Here is a 24,588-nt window from a genome sequence, read left to right as displayed (position 1 = left end):
TGCAATCCGGAAGTGATTCTAAAAGCCTATTGGTTGTTTAAGACATGTAGGCGGAATCAAAACATGTGCTGGTGTTTTCAAGCCATTTTTTATGAAAACAAATAGAACGAACGTATCTTTTACTAACTTAACTCGAATTCTGCAACATTTAATTAGCCGTAATAAAGCGAAACTTACACCCGCTCCCCTGTAATAATTCACATAAGTCCAACACATATGAAATCCATTCACTAAATGCAATGTTTAAAATCTGCAGTCCAGATTTTCATTTATTCGAGACAAGTTGTGGGACGATTGTTGCCACAGGACAAGCATCTGGGATTTCCATGCAGTGTGTTGAAGTTTAGATCACAGGATTTTCCCCCTCTATGGTTGCCCCCTGTGTTTTGGTTGGCCATGAGATGCACGCCGGTGGTGGTCAAAGTCAGATCAGTTGATTATATACGTGGCAAAGTATTCGCCCTCAAGCCATTTTTCATCTTTAACATGAGTTATTTACAGAGCAAAACATTTCCAGGATTGTATATCTGATTATTCATCCCTGCGAGCGGTAATAACTGGAAATATCCTCACAAAACTGGAAGTTTGTTGAGGAAACCGGCCGTGTATAGTTACAGGAAAAACAGGACAGACTTGGATGACTTTGGAAGAGCTCTTGTATTTGATTTCTGCAAGCCAGGGAGGATGTGGTGGCTCCCCTCAACACAAAAAAGTGACCACTTTAATGGCAATTAGTCTTTAATAGTCCCTATTCATTACACAGATGGAAGGTTTTATTAGAAAATCCAGTGTAAAACTCATCACTCAAACAGGTTGAACTGACAAAAGTTAATACAGTATGTACATTTCTGTTTGAAAATAACACTGTCTTGAGAGACATCTGAATATTACATTTTTCTTGCCAATTTCCGGGAAATACATTTGCAAATAATTCAATTTTTATAGCCGTTTGAATGTAGCAGAGTGGACACCAACAGAGTGTTTGTGCAAAAGTTAGCCCTTAGCTTAGCTAGCATAATAGCTAACAGGACTTTGGATACTTGATGATCATTTTTTTTTATAGGGTGCCATTTGGAGGTGACAGAGTGGACATTAACAGAGGGGACAGCCTTCTTTGCTAGCATAATAGCTAACATGACTTTGGATAATTGATGATCATTTTTTTTCATAGGGTGCCATTTGGACGTGACAGAGTGGACGTTAACAGAGGGGACATTTTGTGCTAAAGTTAGCCCTTTTTGCGAGCATAACGGCTAACATGACTGGATACTTGATTATTATTTTTTATTGGGTGCCATTTGGATGTAACAGAACATTAACAGAGGGGATATTTTGTGCTAAAGTTAGCCCTCTTTGCATGCGTAATAGCTAACATGACTTTGGATAGTTGATGATCATTTCTTTTAATAGGGTGGCATTTGGATGTAACAGAGTGGACGTTAACAGAGGGGACAGTTTGTGCTAAAGTTAGCCCTCTTTGCTAGCATAACAGCTAACATGACGTTGGATTTAACAGAGGGGATGTTAACAGATGGGACATTTTGTGCTAAAGTTAGCCCTCTTTGCTAGCATAATAGCTAACATTACTTTGGATACTGGATCATTTTTTTAATAGGGTGCCATTTTGACATGACAGCGTGGATATTAACAGAGGGGACATTTTGTGCTAAAGTTAGCCCTCTTTGCTAGCATAATAGCTAAGATGACTGGATACTTGATCGTTTTTTAACAGGGTGCCATTTGGACGTGACAGAGTGGACGTGAACAGAGGGGATATTTTGAGCAAAAGTTAGCCCTCTTTGATAGCATAATAACTAACATGACTTTGGATACTTGATTATCATTTTTTACAGGGTGCCATTAGGATGTAACAGAGTGGACGTTAACAGAGGGGACAGTTTGTGCAAAAGTTAGCCTTCTTTGCTAGCATAACAGCTAACATGACTTTGGATACTTGATCATCATTTTAAAAATAAAACTTTTGATATAATTCAATATATTTGATATTAAGCTATGACAGAGTGGACATGTTATGATCAACTGCACTGAAAATCAGATTTTGCAGTTTTATGAGGTGCATTACCTCATAAAACTCCAAAAGAGCTATGCACACAATTAAATAACAGTTGCAATATGCAACTCAGAACCAGAATTCAGAGAAGACAATGTAGACGACGACGACGTTGCGGTGCGAGACCGCTCCTGATTTGGTGTAGTTCAGCAACACTTGCAGCTCAATTTCCTGTGGGCCGGCCACTGGCTTCACCAGGTTCACCACACCTGGGGGGAAAAAGCATTTAATTCACCTTATTTATAATGTTTCAGGGTCATTTTTTTTAATAGGGTGCCATTTGCGTCCCCAGGGAAAAAAAATTACAAAATAAACTTTGATTTTATTGTCTTGAATAAACTTTAATCATGTGTTGTTTTTAAATTTAAATAAATTTTTAAAAAAATAAATTAAAAAAAAAAAAAAAAAAATTAAAAAAAAAAAAAAAAAAAGGGTTTCTGTTCGTACCCAGTGTCACTGTCCACTCTGGCAAATTTCTTAAAAGGACACTAACACAACAATTTATAATGACATCACTCTTGAGGGATAAAATCACACAAGTGGCGGGAAATTCAACTGTGGTATGCAATTTTATTTTTGACCTTTAAAAATCAAATGTTGCTGTTTTATGAAGTACTTTCAGTTTTGTTGATCATAACGTGTCCACTCTTTCAAAGCTAGATATCTAAGAAATTAATTTATTTCAAAAGCTTTATTTGTAAAATAATAGATTTTACATCAAAATTCTAGTCGTGTTAGCTATTATGCTAGCAAAGAGGGCTAACTTTAGCACAAAATCTCCCCTCTGTTAACGTCCCCCATGTTAAATCCAAAGTCATTTTAGCTATTATGCTAGCATAGAGGGCTAACTTTAGCACAAACTGTCCCCTCTGTTAACGTCCACTCTGTTACATCCAAATGGCACACTATAAAACAAAGTGATCATCAAGTATCCAAACTCATGTTGGCGATGATGCAAGTAAAGAGGGCTAACTTTAGCACAAAATGACCCCTCTGTTAATGTCCCCTCTGTTACATCCAAATGTCTCCCTTTGAAGAAATGATCATCATGTATCCAAATTCATGTTAGTTATAATGCTAACAAAGGGGGCTAACTTTAGCACAAAATGTCCTCTCTGTTCACGTCCACTCTGTCACGTCCAAATGACTCCCTATAAAAAAAATGACTATCCCATATTCAAAGTCATGTAAGCTATTATGGGATGATAAACAGCTAACTTGAGCACAAACAGTCCCCTCTGTTAATGTCTACTCTGTCAGAGCTAGATATCTAAGAAATTGAATCATTTCAAAAGGTTATTTTGTAAAATAAAAGATTTTACATCAAAATTCTAGGAATGTTAGCTATTCTGCTAACAAAGAAGGCTAACTTTAGCACAAAATCTTCTCTGTTAACACCCCCTCTGTTAAATCCAAAGTAATGTTAGCTATTATGCTAGCAAAGAGGGCTAACTTTATCACAAAATTTCCCCTCTGTTAACGTCCACTCTTTCAAATTCAAATGGCACCTATTAAAACATGATAATCAAGTATCCAAAGTCATGTGAGCTATTATATAGCAAAGATGGCTAATTTTCGCACAAACTGTCCCCTGTTAACGTCCACTCTGTTACGTTCAAATGGCTCCCTATAAAAAATGACTCAAGTATCCAAAGTCATGTAAGCTATTATACTATCAAAGAGGGCTAATTTTTGCACAAACAGTCCCCTCTGTTAACGTCCACTCTGTCACGTCCAAATAGCACCCTATTTAAAAAACTGATCATCAAGTATCCAAAGTCATGTGAGCTATTATATAGCAAAGATGGCTAATTTTCGCACAAACTGTCCCCTGTTAACGTCCACTCTGTTACGTTCAAATGGCTCCCTATAAAAAATGACTCAAGTATCCAAAGTCATGTAAGCTATTATACTATCTCTGTTACGTTCAAATGGCTCCCTATAAAAAATGACTCAAGTATCCAAAGTCATGTAAGCTATTATACTATCAAAGAGGGCTAATTTTTGCACAAACAGTCCCCTCTGTTCACGTCCACTCTGTCACGTCCAAATAGCACCCTATTTAAAAAACTGATCATCAAGTATCCAAAGTCATGTTAGCTGTTATCCTAGCAAATAGGGCTAACCTTTGCACAAAATGTCCCCTCTGTTAACGTCCACTCTGTCACGTCCAAATGGCACCCTATTAAAAAAAATGACCCTACAGAGGAAAGAATCCGACAAGTCTTACCAGTGACGTAACCCTGGAAATGGCGCTTTATCACTTCGAAGGACTTTTCATTGTCCGTCCTCAGTAATTCAAAATCGACATCAATTTCACCGTTGAAGCGTTGCGCTGGTATGGACGTTCGCAGTTTAACAATTTCTGTGGGGTGAAAGAAATTAAAACATTAATGTAAAATTCTAGCGAAGAATAAATTGTTTTTACAAAAATACACTGCAAAGCATGCTGGGAATGATGCATTCAATTAAAACAACCTTCGGGCTGATCAAGGTGTCTGTAACTTGGCTGGGAAACGACAGTGTAAGTGACAATTTGGACGGTGTCTTGCAAGCAGGCAACGTTGTTGGGTTGGCAAGCTTTGTGGCATCGTACGCTGACCGAGTTCTTGCCCACAGATCTGAAAATTGAAGAAACAAACCAAGCAGGAGACACGTGAGAACGCCGAATTTGTCAGGTTCTCAAAACTCGGCTTTTAAAAAGAACCTGGCAGCACCTGAATAGCCGGCATAATCTACCTTTCCGAGGGAATTGAGTGCCTCGGATGAATCCAAACCCGACGCTCCGTCTCTACAATAACACTTCCCCGAGTGAATACAGCGGGGCTTTCAAAATAAAACCGCAAAAAAAAAGTGCGCGGGGACCAGATCCAACTAGCAGGTGAGTCCAAGTTACTCGGCCAAGACTGTGGTCGGATGCGAATGCCAAAAAAAATCTATACCGATGCGATCCAGTGACATCACGAGCACAAAGAGGACATTTTGACGACTAATACACATGTAAACAATGCAAAAAATAAGACTCCTAAACTATAATTACTGTGATTAATGGAGTATTCAAAGATTTAGCATCACCACAGTCATTTTGACAATAAACCTTTCAGGAAAGTAGAACACTGGAAAATAAAAAGTGTCCGCTTGCGTTTATCCAGCTGAACGACGCGGCTACTGCCGTTCCGGTATCGTTTACAGCAAATTAAGTGTTAATCACCTGACATCGACACTCAGAGGCACCATCCATCATGAGCGGTTCCACCGCTAATTGGGTCGCTATGCAGTGGTGCCCGAAACATACGCGGCGAGGTTATTTTTCCTTGCCGTCCACTGAGGACGACTGGAAAAATTTGCTCTCGGAAATAGTTGAAGAGAAGAAGCAGGTGAATGGAAAGGTCATTTTCACGTGCAGCTTTTGACAGTTTAATTGCAAATGCTTGAAAAGGTACACAATGAGGGGATGCTGCCACACCAGCGGGGTGGAATGAAGGGCATGGAGCAGTTAAATAGCGCTCTCTAGTGTTTTAAAAGTGTACGACAAGAGATTTATGAAACATTTTCCAAGATTATTGATATACCAACATGGAAGAGATCAGTCATTAAACAATGATTTCGAGACCCTGAGGTCAAAGGTCACAGAGGTCAAACAAGGAATTTTGCGATAACTCAACAATAAATAAAGCCATTCTTATATTGTTCATCATCATACATATAAAACGTGAATGAAACAAGTTTGATTTATTTTGACTTAATTTGATTTGCAAACTTGGAAAAGAGAACTGTACTGTCACTTTAACACCAAGGTGGCGGCACGCCATCAGTCGTTAACTGGTGATTTAGATACCGCAGATGTCATTAGAAAATGAATTTTGAATGAAAAATATTTAGAGTATTAAAACAGAGGTCAAAGGTCAAAGAGGTCAGACAAGGAATTCTGCGATAACAAAAGAACGAATACAGGGGTTATTATCATGTTTATCATCATGTAAATAAAACGTGAATGAAAAACAATTCTATGAATACATTTAGATCATGGGTGTCCAAACCTGTCCTCAAGGGCCGCTGTGGGTCCTGGTTTTTGTTCCAACCAATCGAGCACAGACTGCTTAACTAATGGAGTTTGTGCTAAAACAAGCAGCACCTGACTGCAATCAACTGATTACACTTGTGAGACACCAGATTGGAGAAAAGATGTCGTCTTGTTCTGTAGGAATGAAATCCAGCACACACTGCGGCCCTATGTGGAATAGTTTGGACACCATGATTTAGATGGATGGATAGCTAGAGTGAGAGTGAGAGTGAGAGTGAGAGTGAGAGAGAGAGAGAGAGAGCTCTCGATAGATATATAGCTGGATAGCAAGCTCTTGATAAGATAGATAGCTCTCGGTCGATAGATACCTCTCGGCAGATAGCACTAGATAGAAATATATAGCTCTATACACCTGTAGATATATATAGATAGCTCTACATACATATGTCCAGGTCTAGATAGCTAGCTAGCTAGCTCTAGATAGATAGATAGATAGCTCTAGATAGATAGATAGATAGATAGATAGATAGATAGATAGATAGATAGATAGATAGATAGATAGATAGATAGATAGATAGATAGATAGATAGATAGATAGATAGCTCTAGACAGATAGATAGATAGATAGATAGCTCTAGACAGATAGAAAGCTCTAGCTAGCTAGTTATGGATAGTTATCGCTAACTAGCACTAGATAGATAGACATCTAGCTAGATCTAGCTAGATAGATAGCTCGATAGATATAGAGAGCACTCGATAGATATAGCTAGTTCTAGATAGATAGCCATCTCTAGATAGATAGCCAGCTCTAGCTAGCTAGCTCTAGGTAGATAGCTAGCTAGCTCGATAGATAAGATTTAGATAGCTCTCAAGAGATATAGCTAGCTCTACACAGAATGATAGCCAGCTCTAGATGGATAGCTCTAGATAGATAGCTCTAGATAGACAGATAGATAGCTCTAGATATTAGCACTATTATATATACTATATATAGCACTATATATAGCACTATTTTCTGTTGTTGACAAACTGACAAACCCACAAGCATCAATACCTCAGGAATTGGCATCTGAGGTGTCCTGTAATAATTTCGCAGAATTCTTTACACACAAAGTACTAAAGATTAGACAGACTGTGTGCAACTCCGGATTAACAAATGTTACACGAAACGCCTCCCAAAATGTCCCCCACGTCAATCTTAGACAGTTTAGCCTCCTCGACTATGCCACTTTAACAGAAATTGTGTCGAAATTAAAGCCCACAACATGCTGCCTTGACATCCTTCCTTCAAACTTTTTCAAAACTGTTTTTCATTGCATAGCCCCAGACATACTTCAGATTATAAATACTTCCCTCCAAACAGGAGAGTTTCCTCAGACTTTAAAAACTGCAGTAATAAAACCTCTCCTAAAAAAACCTAATCTGGATGCCTCAACCATTAGTAATTACAGGCCAATATCAAATCTGACATTCCTGGGGAAAATTATCGAAAGGGTTGTGTTTGAACAGATCCAGACTTTTATGATGCAAAACAATCTTTTTAACTCATTTCAGTCTGGATTTCGGCCACAACACAGCACCGAGACCGTGCTTATCAAAGTCCTAAATGATATTCGTCGGAATACCGATGCAGGCAAATCATCTGTTCTGCTCCTATTGGATCTCAGCGCCGCATTTGACACTGTTGATCACAACATACTACTCAGCAGATTGAACAGTGGTTAGGGCTTACTGACACTATTCTTCAGTGGTTCACATCCTATTTACATGATAGAGATTTCTTTGTGTCAATTGGAAACTATCAGTCAGAACGAACCAAATTCACGTGTGGAGTCCCTCAAGGGTCAATTCTTGGACCACTCTTATTTAACATCTATATGCTTCCGTTAGCTCAGATAATGGAACAGTATGACATCTCCTATCACGCCTATGCAGATGACACACAACTGTACATTTCTGTGTCCCCACATGATTATAGTCCCTTAGTCTTCCTGAGTAAATGCATTCGTCAAATCAATGAATGGATGTGCCAGAATTTTCTCCAGTTAAATGTGGAGAAGACAGAGGTGATCATTTTTGGGCCAAAAAAGGAAAGGTCAAAGATAAGCAGCCAACTTAGCACAATGTCACTTACAGCTACAAATCAAGTCAGAAACCTTGGCGTAATTATTGACTCAGGCCTAAAATTTGATAGCCATCTAAAGTCAGTCACTAAATCCGCTTATTACCACCTAAAAAATATAACCAGAATTAAGGGGCTTCTGACTCAACAAGACATGGAAAAACTTATGCATGCATTCATTTTCAGCAGATTGGACTACTGCAACGGTATATTTACAGGTCTTGATAAAAAATCAGTCAGGAAGCTGCAGCTAGTACAGAATGCTGCAGCCAGAGTCCTCATAAATACAAGTAAGCTGGACCACATTAAACCGGTTTTGAAATCGCTACACTGGCTTCCAGTGAGTCAAAGGATAGACTATAAAATACTACTGCTCGTCTACAAAACACTTAATGGCCTTGGACCAAAATACATGCTTGACTTGTTAGATTCCTATGAGACATCTAGACCCCTAAGGTCGTCTGGAACGGGTCTTCTGCATGTTCCAAGAACAAGAACCAAGCAGGGTGAGGCAGCATTTAGTTATCATGCTCCTCACCTCTGGAACAAGTTACCCGAACGTCTGAAGTATGCTCAAACTGTTAGCTCCTTTAAATCAGGGCTAAAAACGCTTTTGTTTGGCACTGCAGATCCATAACTGTCTATATATTTCAACCTACCTGCCTTCTATTCCTCTTGTGCTAATCTCCATTGCTGATTTCAATGATTATTAGTAGTAGTAGTTTTTGCTTTATTTTTATTTTTGTTTTATATTTATTTATTTATTATTATTCTGTGATTAAATGCGATCATTTGTCTTGGTTTTTACGTTGTGTTGATCTAAATGTGATTTTTATGGTCTTCATGTGATGTAAAGCACTTTGAATTGCCTTGTGTTGAATTGTGCTATATAAATAAATTTGCTTTGCCTTGCCTAGATAGACAGATAGTTAGCTCTAGCTAGCTATAGAGATAGACATCTAGCTAGCTCTGGATGGATGGCTGGATGGCTGGATGGCTGGATGGATGGATGGATGGATGGATGGATGGATGGATGGATGGATGGATGGATGGATGGATGGATGGATGGATGGATGGCTCTAGACGGACAGATAGAAGCTCTAGCTAGCTAGCTCTAGATAGTTATCGCTAGCTAGCCCTAGATAGATAGACCTCTAGCTAGCTCTAGAAAGATAGCTCAATAGATATAGATAGCACTCGATAGATCTAGCTAGCTCTAGATAGATAGATAGCCAACTCTAGACAGATAGCTCAAGATAGATAGCTATAGATAGCCAGATAGATAGCTGTAGCTAGCTAGCTCTAAATAGTTATCACTAGCTAGCGCTAGATAGACAGACATCTAGCTAGCTCTAGATAGATAGATAGATAGCTCGATCGATAGATTTAGATAGCTCTCGATAGATATAGCTAGCTCTAGATCAGGGGTCAGGAACCTATGGCTCGGGAACCATATCTGGCTCTTTTTATGAGTGCATCTGGCTCTCCACCAACCCGTAATCTTAAAACGTGGAACTAGCCAGCTTGCTTGACATGAATGAGCTGTGATGAGCTCATGGCGCATTCTCACAGTGATCTTGGACACTTCAAACGTACGTTGCAATTTTATGCTTCAATTCGGTGCCCATTGGTGGTCGCGGATTGCATGGAGATTGGCATTACAGAGCTCACCTTATGCGTTAAGTCTCCGCTCAGCCAGCAGCGTGGCTATAACATATAGTTAATAAAAATGCATAGAGGAAAATTAAACCACAAAAGTGTACTTTGTGGTACCGTAAGTCACGCAGGCGTGTGATCGGTTTCACTTTCATGACTTTGTTGCCACTTCCAGGAGAGTGACACTCACGAAACTGATACCTTGAGAGACTCAACCTGTCTCGGCCACTATGATACATACGTCCCATTGGTTGTGGTTTCCACTTCCAAAAAAATATACGCAAAGCCAATCCATGTTTCTATTTGTTATTTCCCAAGTGGTGAGTACGCGACTGAGCTTTTTATCAATCACAACTAGGCGACTATATAATGTATACACACACACGCACCTCTATATACACACACACTCTGTATGGCTCTTGTGGAGTCACATTTTAAAATATGTGAGGTGTTTTGGCTCTCTCAGTCAAAAAGGTTCCTGACCCCTGCTCTAGATAGATAAATAGCTATCTCTAGACATAGCCAGCTCTAGATAGATAGATAGATAGATAGATAGATAGATAGATAGATAGATAGATAGATAGATAGATAGATAGATAGATAGATAGATAGATAGATAGATAGATAGATAGATAGATAGATAGATAGATAGATAGATAGATAGATAGATAGCTCTAGACAGATAGATAGATAGATAGATAGCTCTAGACAGATAGAAAGCTCTAGCTAGCTAGTTATGGATAGTTATCGCTAACTAGCACTAGATAGATAGACATCTAGCTAGATCTAGCTAGATAGATAGCTCGATAGATATAGAGAGCACTCGATAGATATAGCTAGTTCTAGATAGATAGCCATCTCTAGATAGATAGCCAGCTCTAGCTAGCTAGCTCTAGGTAGATAGCTAGCTAGCTCGATAGATAAGATTTAGATAGCTCTCAAGAGATATAGCTAGCTCTACACAGAATGATAGCCAGCTCTAGATGGATAGCTCTAGATAGATAGCTCTAGATAGACAGATAGATAGCTCTAGATATTAGCACTATTATATATACTATATATAGCACTATATATAGCACTATTTTCTGTTGTTGACAAACTGACAAACCCACAAGCATCAATACCTCAGGAATTGGCATCTGAGGTGTCCTGTAATAATTTCGCAGAATTCTTTACACACAAAGTACTAAAGATTAGACAGACTGTGTGCAACTCCGGATTAACAAATGTTACACGAAACGCCTCCCAAAATGTCCCCCACGTCAATCTTAGACAGTTTAGCCTCCTATCTCTAGACATAGCCAGCTCTAGATAGATAGATAGATAGATAGATAGATAGATAGATAGATAGATAGATAGATAGATAGATAGATAGATAGATAGATAGATAGATAGATAGATAGATAGATAGATAGATAGATAGATAGATAGATAGATAGATAGATAGATAGATAGCTAGCTCTAGACAGATAGATAGATAGATAGATAGATAGATAGATAGCGACAGACAGACAGAAAGATAGAAAGTTGTAGTGAGTTCATTTTGTCGACACTTATAGATTAGTTGAATATTTCATTTATCCCAGACAATTGTTTTAGGTTGTTTAAAAGGGAAAACCACATTTTGGACTGGGAAAAGGCCAGAGACATCCGCACCAAAGAAAACAAACATCAGCGCTGGATCAGGGAGGCCATTGAAATCCGCAAGCGGGGCTCGAGGACCATCAACAGGGACGAGGGGGGTTACATGCTTTCATGGACCAGCATACTGGAAGAGTGAAGGGTCAGCATAGGTCATCCATCAGCAGATAAAGACGCGTCACACCAATACCAGTGACACTCTGATGAAGGCGCAAGTAGTCGCCGAAACATGTCAGGAAATTAAAACAATTGTCTGGGATAAAAGAAAAATTCAACTAAGATAGCTAGCTGGCGAGATAGAAAGCTAGATAGATAGCTCGTGGACAAAGCGTACACTCACCTATGTGCCGACTGCCGATAGTAAGGCGGACACTGAAGGAGCAAACAACGATACCCTCCGAGGATGTTGAAGCATAACTCAGAGTCCTCGCAAGAGAAGCTCCCGCTGGCGCACTCATCAATATCTATCAGAATAATATTAGTAGACTCTTTATCAATCAAATGACTTCATATTTCCACTTCATGCTCGAGGAATTACCTTGGCAAGTGCGGCCATCAGATGCCAACGTGTACCCCTCAGATGGACATGTGCACTCGTAGCTCCCGAGTGCGTTGGAGCAGCGGTAGGTGCACATCTGGCTACCGGTGGGCAACGCACATTCGTCAATATCTGACATTGAACACACGTTAGTGACATGAAAGGCACACAAAACGCTTTAGCATTGCCGTACCTTCACACGTTACTCCGTCAGCATCCCTCAACTGGTAGCCACCGTAACAGAAACACTCATAGGAGCCGTAGACATTCCTGCAATCTTGGCTGCACGGTTTATCCTTACACTCATCGACGTCTGGCATGAAATCGTTTCAAACCATGAGTGGAAAAACATGAATCTGTCTCGACAAAATTTTTATGAATTCATCACCTTCGCAATTCTTGCCATCGATGGATAGGCGGAAACCAGTGGAGCAGCTGCACAGGTATGTCCCCTCTGTGTTGACACACTTGTGGGCACATAACGTCTGGGGATAATGCTTGCACTCGTTGATATCTGGCAATTCGTCGATACGAAAAAAAAACCACACCAAAAGGTTTAACTAATACAGTATTTTTTTGTTTCTGTTCTATTATCCAAAAACACTCTGAGTTAGCTAGCTTTAGCCTTGCTTCCTAGTGATAACATTCCCGCTAGGATACTACTAGCTTAGATGTATCTCTGAAGAAGGCTTCGTCCGATGTTTTGTGCTAGGGCCGGCAAACCATAGACTTCAAAACTCTATTGACTGGACACCTTGAGTGATTTGTTCGAAGATTCAGGGTAATTATTATATTTTTCGTACCATGCATGCATTTTTAAACATTGTGAAAAAAATCAATGGGAAAAATCTGCAGCAACTGCACTGGCATCATACTTCGCCATATTTACGTAAAATAAACGCTAAATGCACTTTTTTTGTTGTTTTTGTTTTTTTTTTGCTTTTAATCAAGAATCGAGACTGTTTTATATCCATATCTAAGAAGAATTCGGGGATTTAAGCATCTATTAACAAGAATTTTCGCAGAAAAGCTCTGTTTACGTCAGGCGGCTGCTAGCCTCTTTCACTAACAGAGTAGCATTGTACTTCGAAATATTTACGTAAAATAAACGCGAACTGCAATTTCTTTGCTTTTAACCAAGAATCGAGACTGTTTTACGTCCATATCTATGAAGAATTCGGGGGTTTAAGCATTTATTCACAAGGATTTTCACCAGAAAAGCTCTGTTTACGTTAGGCGGCCGTTAGCCTTATTCGCTAACAGAGTAGCACTGTACTTTGACATAATTACGTAAAATAAGCACCAACTGCACGGTTTCTTTGTTTTTAACCAAGACTCGAGACTGTTGTACGTCCATATCTATGAAGAATTCAGGGATTTAAGCATTTATTCACAAGAATTTTCACCAGAAAAGCTCTGGCGGCCGCTAGCCTCATTCGCTAACAGAGTAGTATTGTACTTGGACATATTTACATAAAATTAAAGCAAACTGCACATTTTTTTGCTTTTCACCAAGAATCGAGACTGTTGTACGTCAATATCTATGAAAAATTCGGGGATTTAAGCATTTATTCACAAGAATTTTCACCAGAAAAGCTCTGTTTACATCAGGCGGCTGCTAGCCTCATTCACTACAACTATATACAGTATACTAACTAAACAACTGTATAATGACAATTAAAGGGCTATTCTATTCTATAATAACTTGTGATTGCATATAGAATTTATTAATAATCTATTTATAAATTATTTATAATTGATTCTGCATGTTTTCCTCAAGTATTAAGTTTCTGATGTGAAAATTGAGTGATTTATTAGCTATTGAAAACAAATTCAGTCGCTATATTGGGCAAAAACTTATATGATAAGCTAAATATTGCAATTGATCCTGAAAATATAGGTGATTATCAATGCATTTGGAGATTTTTGTGTTTCTAGTGTAAAATCTGAGAATCTGATAGCCATTTAAAGTTTTGTTATACCTATATAAAAAATAATCAGGATTTTAGAAGGGAACGATTTTGAATTTTTTTATGCTGCTGATAACGGAGACTCATATATGGCTAAGGGGGGTGCCTGTTTTGGTTTTAGGTGGGTAGCAGCTTTGATTTTGAAAATAGGCCCCCTATGGATCAGCCATGCGCTCCGTGTCATGTCTATATATTACCAAGTCTATGGGCTAACCAACGAGTTTGCAATGATGAAGCTACTATGCTAGCAAGTTGCCAGCTTAGTTCTTCAAGTACTAATAAGATTTAATAACCGAAGAAGGCTTCGTGAGTGAGTGGTTTGACAAATTTGACATCCATAGCATGCTATGTCAAAGCTGCTATGCTAGCAGCTACCCTGACTAGCGCTATAAGGCATCAGAATTTAGCCAAGTACTTATGAAGACAGTCCAGATGTACACATTCCAATCTACTCTTACCTTCACAGAACCTGCCGATGTTGTTGAACAGAAAGCCAGTATTGCATTTACAGCGGTACGTGCCCAACATGTTGACACAGCTGTGGCCCCTGCACATGTTCCCCGTCTGGCACTCATCGACATCTACAGTAGAAACGTCACGGAAAGACCGTCTTGCCATTTTCAAGTTTCCAATCGAGAAAACAACACGACAAACCTTCACAGCCTGTGCCCTCCACGTTCAGGTGGTAGCCTCGTCCGCAGGTGATGTTGTTTCTGCGACAAATAAACGAGCCGACAGTGTTGCCGCACGTGTGGCCGGGTTGACACATTCCTGAGCCGCCGACACACTCGTCGATGTCTAAATGAGAAAACATTGGTAATGGATTAAGTTGAGTAATTCGATTTCACATGGCTGAATCCAGCTGCTCCCTGTTAAGACCAACATAAGCTAAGTTTATGTTTGAGCTAATGTTTTTTTAAACAAATTTGTAATATCATTTATTAGTTTATTTAGCCGTTTTTTTTGTGGGAATATATGTTTGAACGATTTGTTAAGAGTATTGTTTAAAAAAAAATTTCATAGCATTTAAGCTAGCTGACTTTTGCTATGCAAGTTAGCCAATTGCTCTTTTGTTGTCGCCTGCTTACACCTAGTTTTACTTGCATTTAGTTATATTGATTTGTGTAGATACATCTACACAAACACTAATAAGTTGCCACTAGATGGCAACAGTGAATATGACATAACATTTAATATGGCTGAATCCAGCTGCACCCTGTTAAGACAAACCTAAGGTAAGTTTTTGTTTGAGCTCATTTTTTATGATGCATTCGTAATTTAGTATATAGATATATCAAGCCATTTTTGTGGCAATATGTGTTTGAACGATTTGTTAAATGTTAGCATTCTGTATCATTTAAGCTAGCAGACTTTTGCTATGCAAGTTCGCCAATTGCTCTTTTGTTGTCGCCTACTTAGATCCTTATTTATTTGTAATGGTTTGTTTGGAAAGTATTTGCATTTAGGTTTATTAATTTGTGTGGATACACTGCCCCTCTAGTGGAAACCTGGAATGTGACATCTCATTTAACATGGCTGAATCCAGCAGCACCCGGTTAAGACCAACATCAGTTAAGTTTTTGTCTGAGCTAAAAAAAAAAATTCTGCATTCATAATTTAGTTTACAGGTATATTTAGTTATTTTTTTGTGGGAATATGTGTTTGAACGATTTGTTAAGAATATTGTTTTAAAAAATGTTAGAATTTTATAGTATTTAAGATAGCAGACTTTTGCTATGCAAGTTAGCAAATTGCTCTTTTCTTGTCGCCTACTTAGATCCTCATTTATTTGGAATGGTTTGTTTGCCAAGTTTTTGCATTTAGTTTTATTGATTTGTGTGGATACACTGCCCTCTAGTGGCAACAGTGAATATTACATAACTTATTTCACATGGCTGAATCCAGCTGCTCCCTGGAAAGACCAACATTAGGTAAGTTTTTATTTGAGCTAATGTTTTTTTTATGCATTCGTAATTTAGTTTATAGGTATATTTAGCCGTTTTTTTGTGGGAATATGTATTTGAACGATTTGTTAAGAGTATTGTTAAAACAAATTTTAGCATTTTCGACCTATGCAAGTTAGCCAATTGCTCTTTTGTTGTCACTTACTCATTTATGTGTAATGGTTTGTTTGGAACTTGTTGGCATTTAGTTTTATTGATTTGTGTGGATACACTGCCCTCTAGTGGCAACAGTGAATATGTCATAACTTATTTAACATGGCTGAATCCAGCTGCACCCTGTCAAGACCAACAAAGGGTAAGTTTTTTAGTTTTATTGATTTGGGTAATATACTGCCCTCTAGTGGCAACAGTGAATATGACATTGTGGATTTCGCATGGCTGAATCCAGCTGCTCCCTGTTAAGACCAACATGAGGTAAGCTTTTGTTGGCGCTAATGTTTTTTTTATGCATTCCTATTTAGTTTACAGGTATATTTAGCCATTTTTTTGTGGGAATAGGTGTTTGAACGATTTGTTAAGAATATTGCTTAAAAAATGTTAGCATTTTATAGCATTTAAGCTAGCAGACTTTTGCAATGCAAGTTAGCCAATTGCTCTTTTGTTGTCGCCTAATTAGATCCTCATTCATTTGCAATGGTTTGTTTGGAACTTGTTTGCATTTAGTTTTATTGATTTGTGTGGATACACTGCCCTCTAGTGGCAACAGTGAATATGACATAACTTATTTAACACGGCTGAATCCAGCTGCACCCTGTTAAGACCAACATAAGGTCAAGTGTTTTAGTTTTATTGATTTGGGTGATACACTGACCTCTAGTGGCAACAGTGAATATGACATAGCTTATTTAACATGGCGGAATCCAGTTGCTTCCTGTTAAGACCGACATTAGGTAAGTTTTTGTTTGAGGTAATACTTTTTTTTAATGAATTCGTAATTTAATTCCTTGGTATATCTAGTCGTTTTTTTGTGGGAGTGTGTGTTTCAATGATTTGTTAAGAATATTGTTAAAAAAAATTAAAATTTTATAGCATTTAAGCTCGCGGACATTTGCTATGCAAGTTAGCCAATTGCTCTTTTGTTGTCGCCTACTTACATTCTCATGTATTTGTAACAGTTTGTTTGCAAAGTGTTTGCATTTAGTTTTATTGATCTGTGTGAATACATTGCCCTCTAGTGGCAACAGTGAATATGACATAGCTTATTTCACATGGCTGAATCCAGCTGCTCCCTGTTAAGACCAACATAAGGTGAGTTTTTGTTTGAGCTAATTTTTTTTATGCATTCATAATTTAGTATATAGGTATATTCAGCCATTTTTTGTGGGAATAATATTGTTTAAAAATGTGAGCATTTTATAGCATTTAAGCTAGCGGAGTTTTGCTACGCAAGTTAGCCAATTGCTCTTTCTTTGTCGCCTACTTAGATCCTCATTTATTTATTTATTTATTTTTAATACCGTTTGAAGCTCAGCTCAGGTATTTGAATTTTTTATGTTCCTTATCCAATTACTCGATTAGTCTAACTAACTAGTTCATCGATTAATCGACTACGAAAAGAATCGATAGCCGCAGCCCATAATTTCTGTGTCGAGTTAAACACTTGAATACTGTTTCAAGTGCTTTGACGCCATCTTGTGGCATCGATACGTCATTACAAACCGATTAAAGTGAAAACTTACCGATACAGTTGCCGACAGCGTCGTGAACGAATCCTTCAGAACACGTTTCCTTCGGGTAACAGCGGAATGAACCTTCAGTGTTGGCGCACTCGAAGGTCGGTCCGCAGTTATGACGATTCAAAGCGCATTCGTCAATGTCTAAAACAACAAAGACGATCAAATTCAACGTATCGCTTCACCGTGAACGCCAGTGTTACCTCGGCATCGGTTCCTGTCCACGAGTTCGTAGCCGGCGTCGCAGCTGATTTCCCGTTGACAGCGAAACGAGCCTTCTGTGTTGATGCAAGTTTGGCCGACGACGCAGTTGTGAGCACCGAGCAGACACTCGTTAATATCTAGCAATCAAGTAGAAAACATTTTAAGAGCCAAGGGATTGGTAAAATAACAAATATGAACATCACGACTCACCCTCACAGGTAATTCCGTCACTTCCTTGTCGATAACCGACAAAACAGGCACAGATTCCGTCGTCAATACAAAGCTGAGAGCAATTCCTGACTGGAAAGCGTGTAAATTCAGGTTCAGTTTTATTTTGGTAGGTTTAAAGAGGTGGTAACAACGGCCAAACCTGAACAGTTGTCTGCTGCCACAATAGGCATGATAGTAAAATTAAAATCCACTGCTGGTACAATGGTTCCAGTCACTGTCAATATGCTGGTCACATTCACTGGAAAGTAAAAAAAATAATTAAACACAACTCAATATCTCATTGACAGGTTAAGTTAACTCTGAGTTAACTCAATAAGTCTTAACACAGTCGATGACTTTAATGATCGCACGCTAACATAACAGCCACTGAATGTACTGATCTTTGGCTTGTTAGCAACTTAGTTCAAAAGAGTTAAAACGTATGCAATAAACTATTGAGTTTTGGTCACTTACTGTTGATTTTGGGTAGGGTAAATTAAGACTTATTGTGTTAACTCGGAGTTAACACATTTGATGATTTTAATTGCACGCTAACATAACAGACACTAAATGTACTGATCTTTGGCGTGTTAGCAACTTAGTTCAAAAGAGTTAAAATGTATGCAATAAACTATTGAGTTTGGGTCACTTCCTGCCGATTTTGGGTTTGTTTTCAGGGCAATTCCTGGTCAATTCATTTTGATTTTTGGGACATTTCTGTTGATTTTGGAAGATTTCAGGCAATTTCCAGATTATTTTGGGTCACTTTCAATTGATTTTGGTGCAATTCTGCATCCTTTTCCTATTGACTTTTGGGTCACTTGCTGTTGATTTTGGGCAGGATAAGTTAACTCCGAGTTAAGTCAATAAGTCTTAACACAGTCGATTATTTTAATCGGACGCTGACAAAACAGCCACCAAATATACTAATCTTTGGCATTATGGCAATTTAGTTCAAAAGAGTTCAAACGTATGCAATAAACTATTGAGTTTTGTCACTTCCTGTTGATTTTGGGTCACTTCCTGTAGTTTTCAGGGTAATTCCAGGTCACTTCATTTGTATTTGTGCGTCATTTCTGTTAATTTTGAGGCAATTCTAGGTTTCTGTTAATTTGGGGGTCACTTTTTTTTAGGGCTGTCAAACGATTAAAATTTTTAATCGAGCTTAAAAATTAATTAATCGTAATTAATCGCAATTAATCGCAATTCAAACCATCTATAAAATATGCAATATTTTTCTGTAAATTATTGTTGAAATGGAAAGATAAGACACAAGATGGATATATACATTCAACATACGGTACATAAGGACTATTTGTTTATTATAACAATAAATCAACAAGATGGCATTAACATTATTAACATTCTGTTAAAGCGATCCATGGACAGAAAGACTTGTAGTTCTTAATAGAAAAATGTTAGTACAAGTTAGAGAAATTTTATATTAAAACCCCTCTTAATGTTTTCGTTTTCATAAAATTTGTAAAATTTTCAATCAAAAAATAAACTAGCAGCCCGCCATTGTTGATGTCAATAATTACTTACTCAATGCTCATGGATGCCTATAAAATCAGTCGCACCCAAGCGCCAGCAGAGGGCGGCAAAACTCCATAAAACACAACAAGTGAGCGTTTCAATGTGTACTGTCATTTAAAACTCTCTGAGCGGGGCATCCGCGTTAATTGCGTCAAATATTTTAACGTGATTAATTTAAAAAATTAACGCCCGTTAACGCGATAATTTTGACAGCCCTACTTTTTTTTGATTTGGGGGCAATTCCACGTCATTACCTGTAATGTTTGGGTCACTTCCTGTTGATTTTGCGTTACTTCCTTTTGTTTTTCAGGTCACTTCATATTGATTTTTGCCACATTTCTGTTGACTTTGGAAGAGTTCAGTGTCCCAGATTATTTTGGGTAACTCCCGATTGACTTTGGTGCAATTCCGCAACCTTTCCCTGAGTATTTTTGGGTCACTTGCTGTTGACTTTGGGCAGGGTATGTTAACTCAAGTTAACTGATTAGGTCTTAACACAGTCGATTATTTGAATCGTAAGCTAACACAACAGCCACCAAATATACCTATCTTTGGCGTGTTAGCAACTTAGTTCAAAAGAGTTCAAATGTACACAATAAACGATTGAGTTTTGGTGACTTCCTATTGATTTTGGGTCACTTCCTTTCGCTTTCAGGCTAATTCCAGGTCACTTCATATTGATTTTTGCGTAATTTTTGTGGATTTTGGGCAATTTCAGTTCACGTCTGGATTATTTGGAGTCACTTCCTATGGATTTTGGTGCAATTCCACATCTTTTTCCTGTTTATTTTGGGTTATTTGCTGTTGATTTAGGGCAGGGTAAGTTAACTCTGAGTTAACGCAATAAGTCTTAACACAGTCAATTTTAAACACGCTAACATAACAGAAATCTTTGGTGTGATCGGAATTTAGTTCAAAATAGTCAAACATATGCAATGAGGTATTGGGTTTGGGTCACTTCCTGTAGATTTTGTGAACCCTCCTTTTGTTTTCAAGGCAATTCCAGGTCACTTCATATTGATTTTTGCGTCACTTCTGTTGATTTTGAGCTAATTCTAGGTCACTGCCCATTAATTTGGGGTCACTTTTATTCCAGGTCATTTCCTGTTATGTTTGGGTTACTTCCTCATGATTTTAGTGCAACTCCAAATCATTTCGTATTGATTTTGGGCAGTTTTAGGTCACTTCTTGTTGATTTTTTAATGTGTTTAAGTGTAAAAACAATTGAGTGAATGAGTAATTTTTGTGGGTCCTAGTTTTAAGTAAATGAGTCCTAATAGAGAACTGTTGAATGGATGACTACAGTGATTTTTTTTGTGGGTCCAAGAACGTTGACCATGGAGTCAATGAACTCCAAAGGGTTCATTGTCAGCTTTTAAGGTCAAACATTGCATTTTTTTGATATACTAAACGTCAAAAAGTATCACCTTCTTCAGTAGAATTGTCTGTTGCCATGGAGTTTTTGTCACAGCACATTTTAGCGACGTGCTCGCAATCTCTCCCCAACTCCATGTAAGTCATCTCACAAGTCGAGTCGTGTTCTGCTGACGCCATCCCCAACATGCAGCAGTCACAGCACCTCTAACGGCAGCCGATAGCAGAATTGGGATCAAAAACAACACGAGCTTGATAGCGAGAATGTGATAGCGAGGCGTCACCTTGGCGATCCGATTTTCCCAAGGCTTCCCGATGAAGAAGTGCCTTTCGCAAGCCCCCTGCCAGTTGGCCATGTAGGTACCGTAGTTGCATATCAAATCCTCCATGACTGCCGTGCAGCATTGTTCTTGAGCTAGCCTACACCATAAACATCACTAAGAATTAGTAGCAATGGCGTAGGTTTGCATAGGACGGTCAGTTACTGTACAAGTTGTTTAATTAATTGCTAGTCATGGTATTTGGTAACACTTTATTTGACAGTGGCACCATAAGACTGTCATAAGACCGTCATAATTATGACATGACACTGCCGTGAGCATGAATGAATGCTTATGACAGATGTCATTTTGTGTCATCCCGCAAATTATCTCACTTTTGAATGCATATAAAAGGTCCGAGCTGGAAATAAATGGAGTTTGTGACAAAACTGACATTCAATGACATTTGTCATAACTTCATTAATACCCATGATTGTGTCATACGGCAGTCATATGATGCCGCTGTCAAATAAAGTGTAACCAAATACCACCACTAGCAAGAAATGAAACAACTGGAACAGTAACTGAAGAAATAAATAGCACAGAACATGAATTAACTTAAATTAATCAATGAATAAGCCGGACTCATCCATAAGCCGCAGGATTCTAAATGAGGGGAAAAAAGTAGCGTCTTATAGTCCGAAACTTTGAGTACATTTATCCCTTTTCCCTTGCTGAATATGCCGGTCCATTTTTTCCCTTCCAAAAAGGAAGTATCTGCAAAGTTTTTTTCCAGCCAGCAGCAGCCACTGTACGTAATGTAAAAAGACGTCAATGTTGTTGAGGTGGGGAAAACACCAGAAAGTCTGACCTGCCTTACAGTGAGCATAAAATTAAACCGTGTGAACTTGCTAACCTGCAAAACTAATTTGGTCAGGCCAGCCTCCACAAGGCACCTCATTTGGATCATTGTTTGCATTAAGGTAATGCAACGGGGTGGCTTAAGAATGCAAGTCCCTTTACTAAAAAAAAAAAAAAAAAAAAAAAAAAAAACATAAAAAAAAACGTAGAGCTATCCAAGAATGGGTCCAATGACATGAACAGGAAAATGACCTGACATGAAAAAAAATCTACCGTAATTTTCGGACTATAAGGCATACCTGATTATAAACCGCCACCCACCACATTTGACACAAAAATGGCATTTGTCCATAGATAAGCTGCACCAGAGTATAAGCTGCAGCTGTTCTCACTGTATAATGGGATATTTTCAATAAAAGATATTAACCGCTAAAACTTTATTTGAACTAAAACTTTTTTATTTATATATTTCATTGCTCCCTCGGGGGAGACAGTCAACCTCTGCTGCCAACACTGTTGTAATCCATCATGCCTCCTAGCATGCATTGCGGCACTACAGATGTAAATAACAATCAAAATTCATGTTCTCTGCGAATTATTTCTTCAGTTACTGTTCCAGTTGTTTCATTAATTGCTAGTTATGGTATTTGGTAACATTTTATTTGACAGTGGCACCATAAGACTGCCATAAGACCATCATATTTATGACATGACACTGCCACTTCTTATTGCAGTAATATGACGCCGCTGTCAATGTGTTACCTATTAACCCAAATAAATCAACAAATAAGCCGCACTCGTAGTGATTCGGATGGAGATCAAGTTATGTTAATATCGCATTAAGACACCTATTTAGCTCCCTCTTCATTGTGTATTTTTTGACCTGTGCGTCTTATACACAAAAATACGATCATTGAACAATTGAAGAAAAAAAGCCAATTTAAATGAATAAAACAGATGTTTCCTTTACCTGCACATGTGAGAGTTTGAGATGTACGGGAGGTCAGTGCAGTTGAATATATTCTGAGCCCTCGATTTCCCGTCCAGGCAGCAGCCGTGGAGTGTGTGCGGATGCGCGGACCCTAAATAACATCAATGAAGATTGATTTGTTTTGGCTGGAATACATAAACACACATAAAAATAAAGTGTTCTTACCGTAGCCACGCGAAAACACGGAAAAAAGGAGGAATAAAGCCCACATGGCCAGGACAAAGTGTAGACTCTAGGGAGATGCGCGAGGAAGGATCGGGTTTGCCTTGGAATAGTGTGAGTGAGTATGCGATAACGCGACGGGGAGCGGTTTGGAATGCATTAACATGGTGTCAACACAGTTAAGACTTTAGAAAACAAAGTAAATTGCCGCTTAGGAGGGAAATAAAAACATGTGAATAGAAGCATCCACTGTTAACTTTAGCTAGCTTGTTGATGAACATCACTAAAAGTTATATTATACATTTACATAAAATAAATGCTAACTTTCCGTTTTTTTTTTTTTGCTTTTAACCAAGAATCGAGACTGTTTTATGTCCATATCTATAAAGAATTCAGGGGTTTAAGCATTTATTCACAAGAATTTTCAACGGAAAAAGCTTTATTTTCATAAGGCGGCCGCTACATTTGCTTACTGACTAGCATCATAGTTTGCAATATTTATGTGAAATAAATGCTAACAGCACTTTTTTTTTTGTTGCTTTTAACCAAGAATCGAGACTGTTTTTCGTCCATATCTATAACGAATTTAGGGATTTAAGCATTTGTTCACAAGAATTTAATGAAAAAAAGCTGTTTTCATAAGGCGGCCGCTACATTTACTTACTGACTAGCATCATTCTTCTAGATATTTACGTAAAATAAATGCTAACTGCCCTATTTTTTTTTTGTCTTTTAACCAAGAATTGAGACTGTTTTTCATCCATATCTATAAGGAATTTAGGGATTCAAGCATTTATTCACAAGAATTTAACGGAAAAAGCTGTTTTCAGAAGGCCACCGCTACATTTGCTAACTGACTAGCATCATTCTTCGACATTTACATCAAATAAATGCTAACTGCACGTTTTCTGTTTTTGCTTTTAACCGAGAATCGAGACTGTTTTTCGTCCATATTTATAAAGAATTCAGGGATTTAAGCATTTATTCACAAGAATTTAAAGGAAAAAGCTGTTTTCAGAAGGCCGCCGCTACATTTGCTAACTGAGTAGCATCATTCTTCGACATATTTACCTGAAATAAATGCAAACTGCACTTTTTTTTTGCTTTTAACCAAGAATCGAGACCGTTTCACGTCCATACCTATCACGAATTCAGGGATTTAAGCATTTATTCACAAGAATTTAACGGAAAAAGCTTTGTTTTCAGAAGGCGGCCGGCCAACACATTTGGTTACCGACTAGCATTGTACTTTGACATATTTACGTAAAATAAATGCTAATTGCACGTTTTTTTTTTTTTTTGCTTTTAGCCAGGAATCGAGACTCTTTCAC

At 38.1% G+C, this 24,588-nt stretch overlaps 1 protein-coding gene across 1 annotated transcript; it reads right to left on the bottom strand.

The window, feature by feature from the left end:
* Nucleotides 1-341: 341 nt before the first annotated feature.
* LOC130927834 (fibulin-1-like) lies at nucleotides 342-24,459 on the bottom strand. The gene is made up of 17 exons (XM_057853908.1): nucleotides 23,261-24,459; nucleotides 23,075-23,186; nucleotides 21,268-21,403; nucleotides 21,037-21,190; nucleotides 18,234-18,332; nucleotides 18,074-18,163; nucleotides 17,863-18,000; nucleotides 17,666-17,803; nucleotides 14,677-14,820; nucleotides 14,481-14,603; nucleotides 12,441-12,566; nucleotides 12,246-12,365; nucleotides 12,053-12,184; nucleotides 11,855-11,978; nucleotides 4,550-4,692; nucleotides 4,302-4,436; nucleotides 342-2,280 (listed from the first exon to the last, which is right to left on the bottom strand). The coding sequence occupies exons 1-17, from the start codon at nucleotides 23,304-23,306 to the stop codon at nucleotides 2,141-2,143; spliced, it is 2,100 nt and encodes a 699-aa protein (XP_057709891.1). The 5' UTR covers nucleotides 23,307-24,459; the 3' UTR covers nucleotides 342-2,140.
* Nucleotides 24,460-24,588: the final 129 nt, after the last annotated feature.

This window comes from Corythoichthys intestinalis, chromosome 13 (assembly GCF_030265065.1).
Source record: "Corythoichthys intestinalis isolate RoL2023-P3 chromosome 13, ASM3026506v1, whole genome shotgun sequence".
Classification (NCBI taxonomy): domain Eukaryota; kingdom Metazoa; phylum Chordata; class Actinopteri; order Syngnathiformes; family Syngnathidae; genus Corythoichthys; species Corythoichthys intestinalis.
This window is presented reverse-complemented; position numbering and strand designations above follow the sequence as displayed.

Excerpts from the sequence above, each read along its gene's own strand:
- LOC130927834 (XM_057853908.1), bottom strand. The coding sequence starts at position 23,306 with ATGTGGGCTTTATTCCTCCTTTTTTCCGTGTTTTCGCGTGGCTACG. Across the intron at positions 18,333-21,036 it reads AGACAATTCTACTGAAGAAG|TGAATGTGACCAGCATATTG; the intron begins GTGATACTTTTT and ends TTTACTTTCCAG. Across the intron at positions 11,979-12,052 it reads TGATGGCCGCACTTGCCAAG|ATATTGATGAGTGCGCCAGC; the intron begins GTAATTCCTCGA and ends TTATTCTGATAG.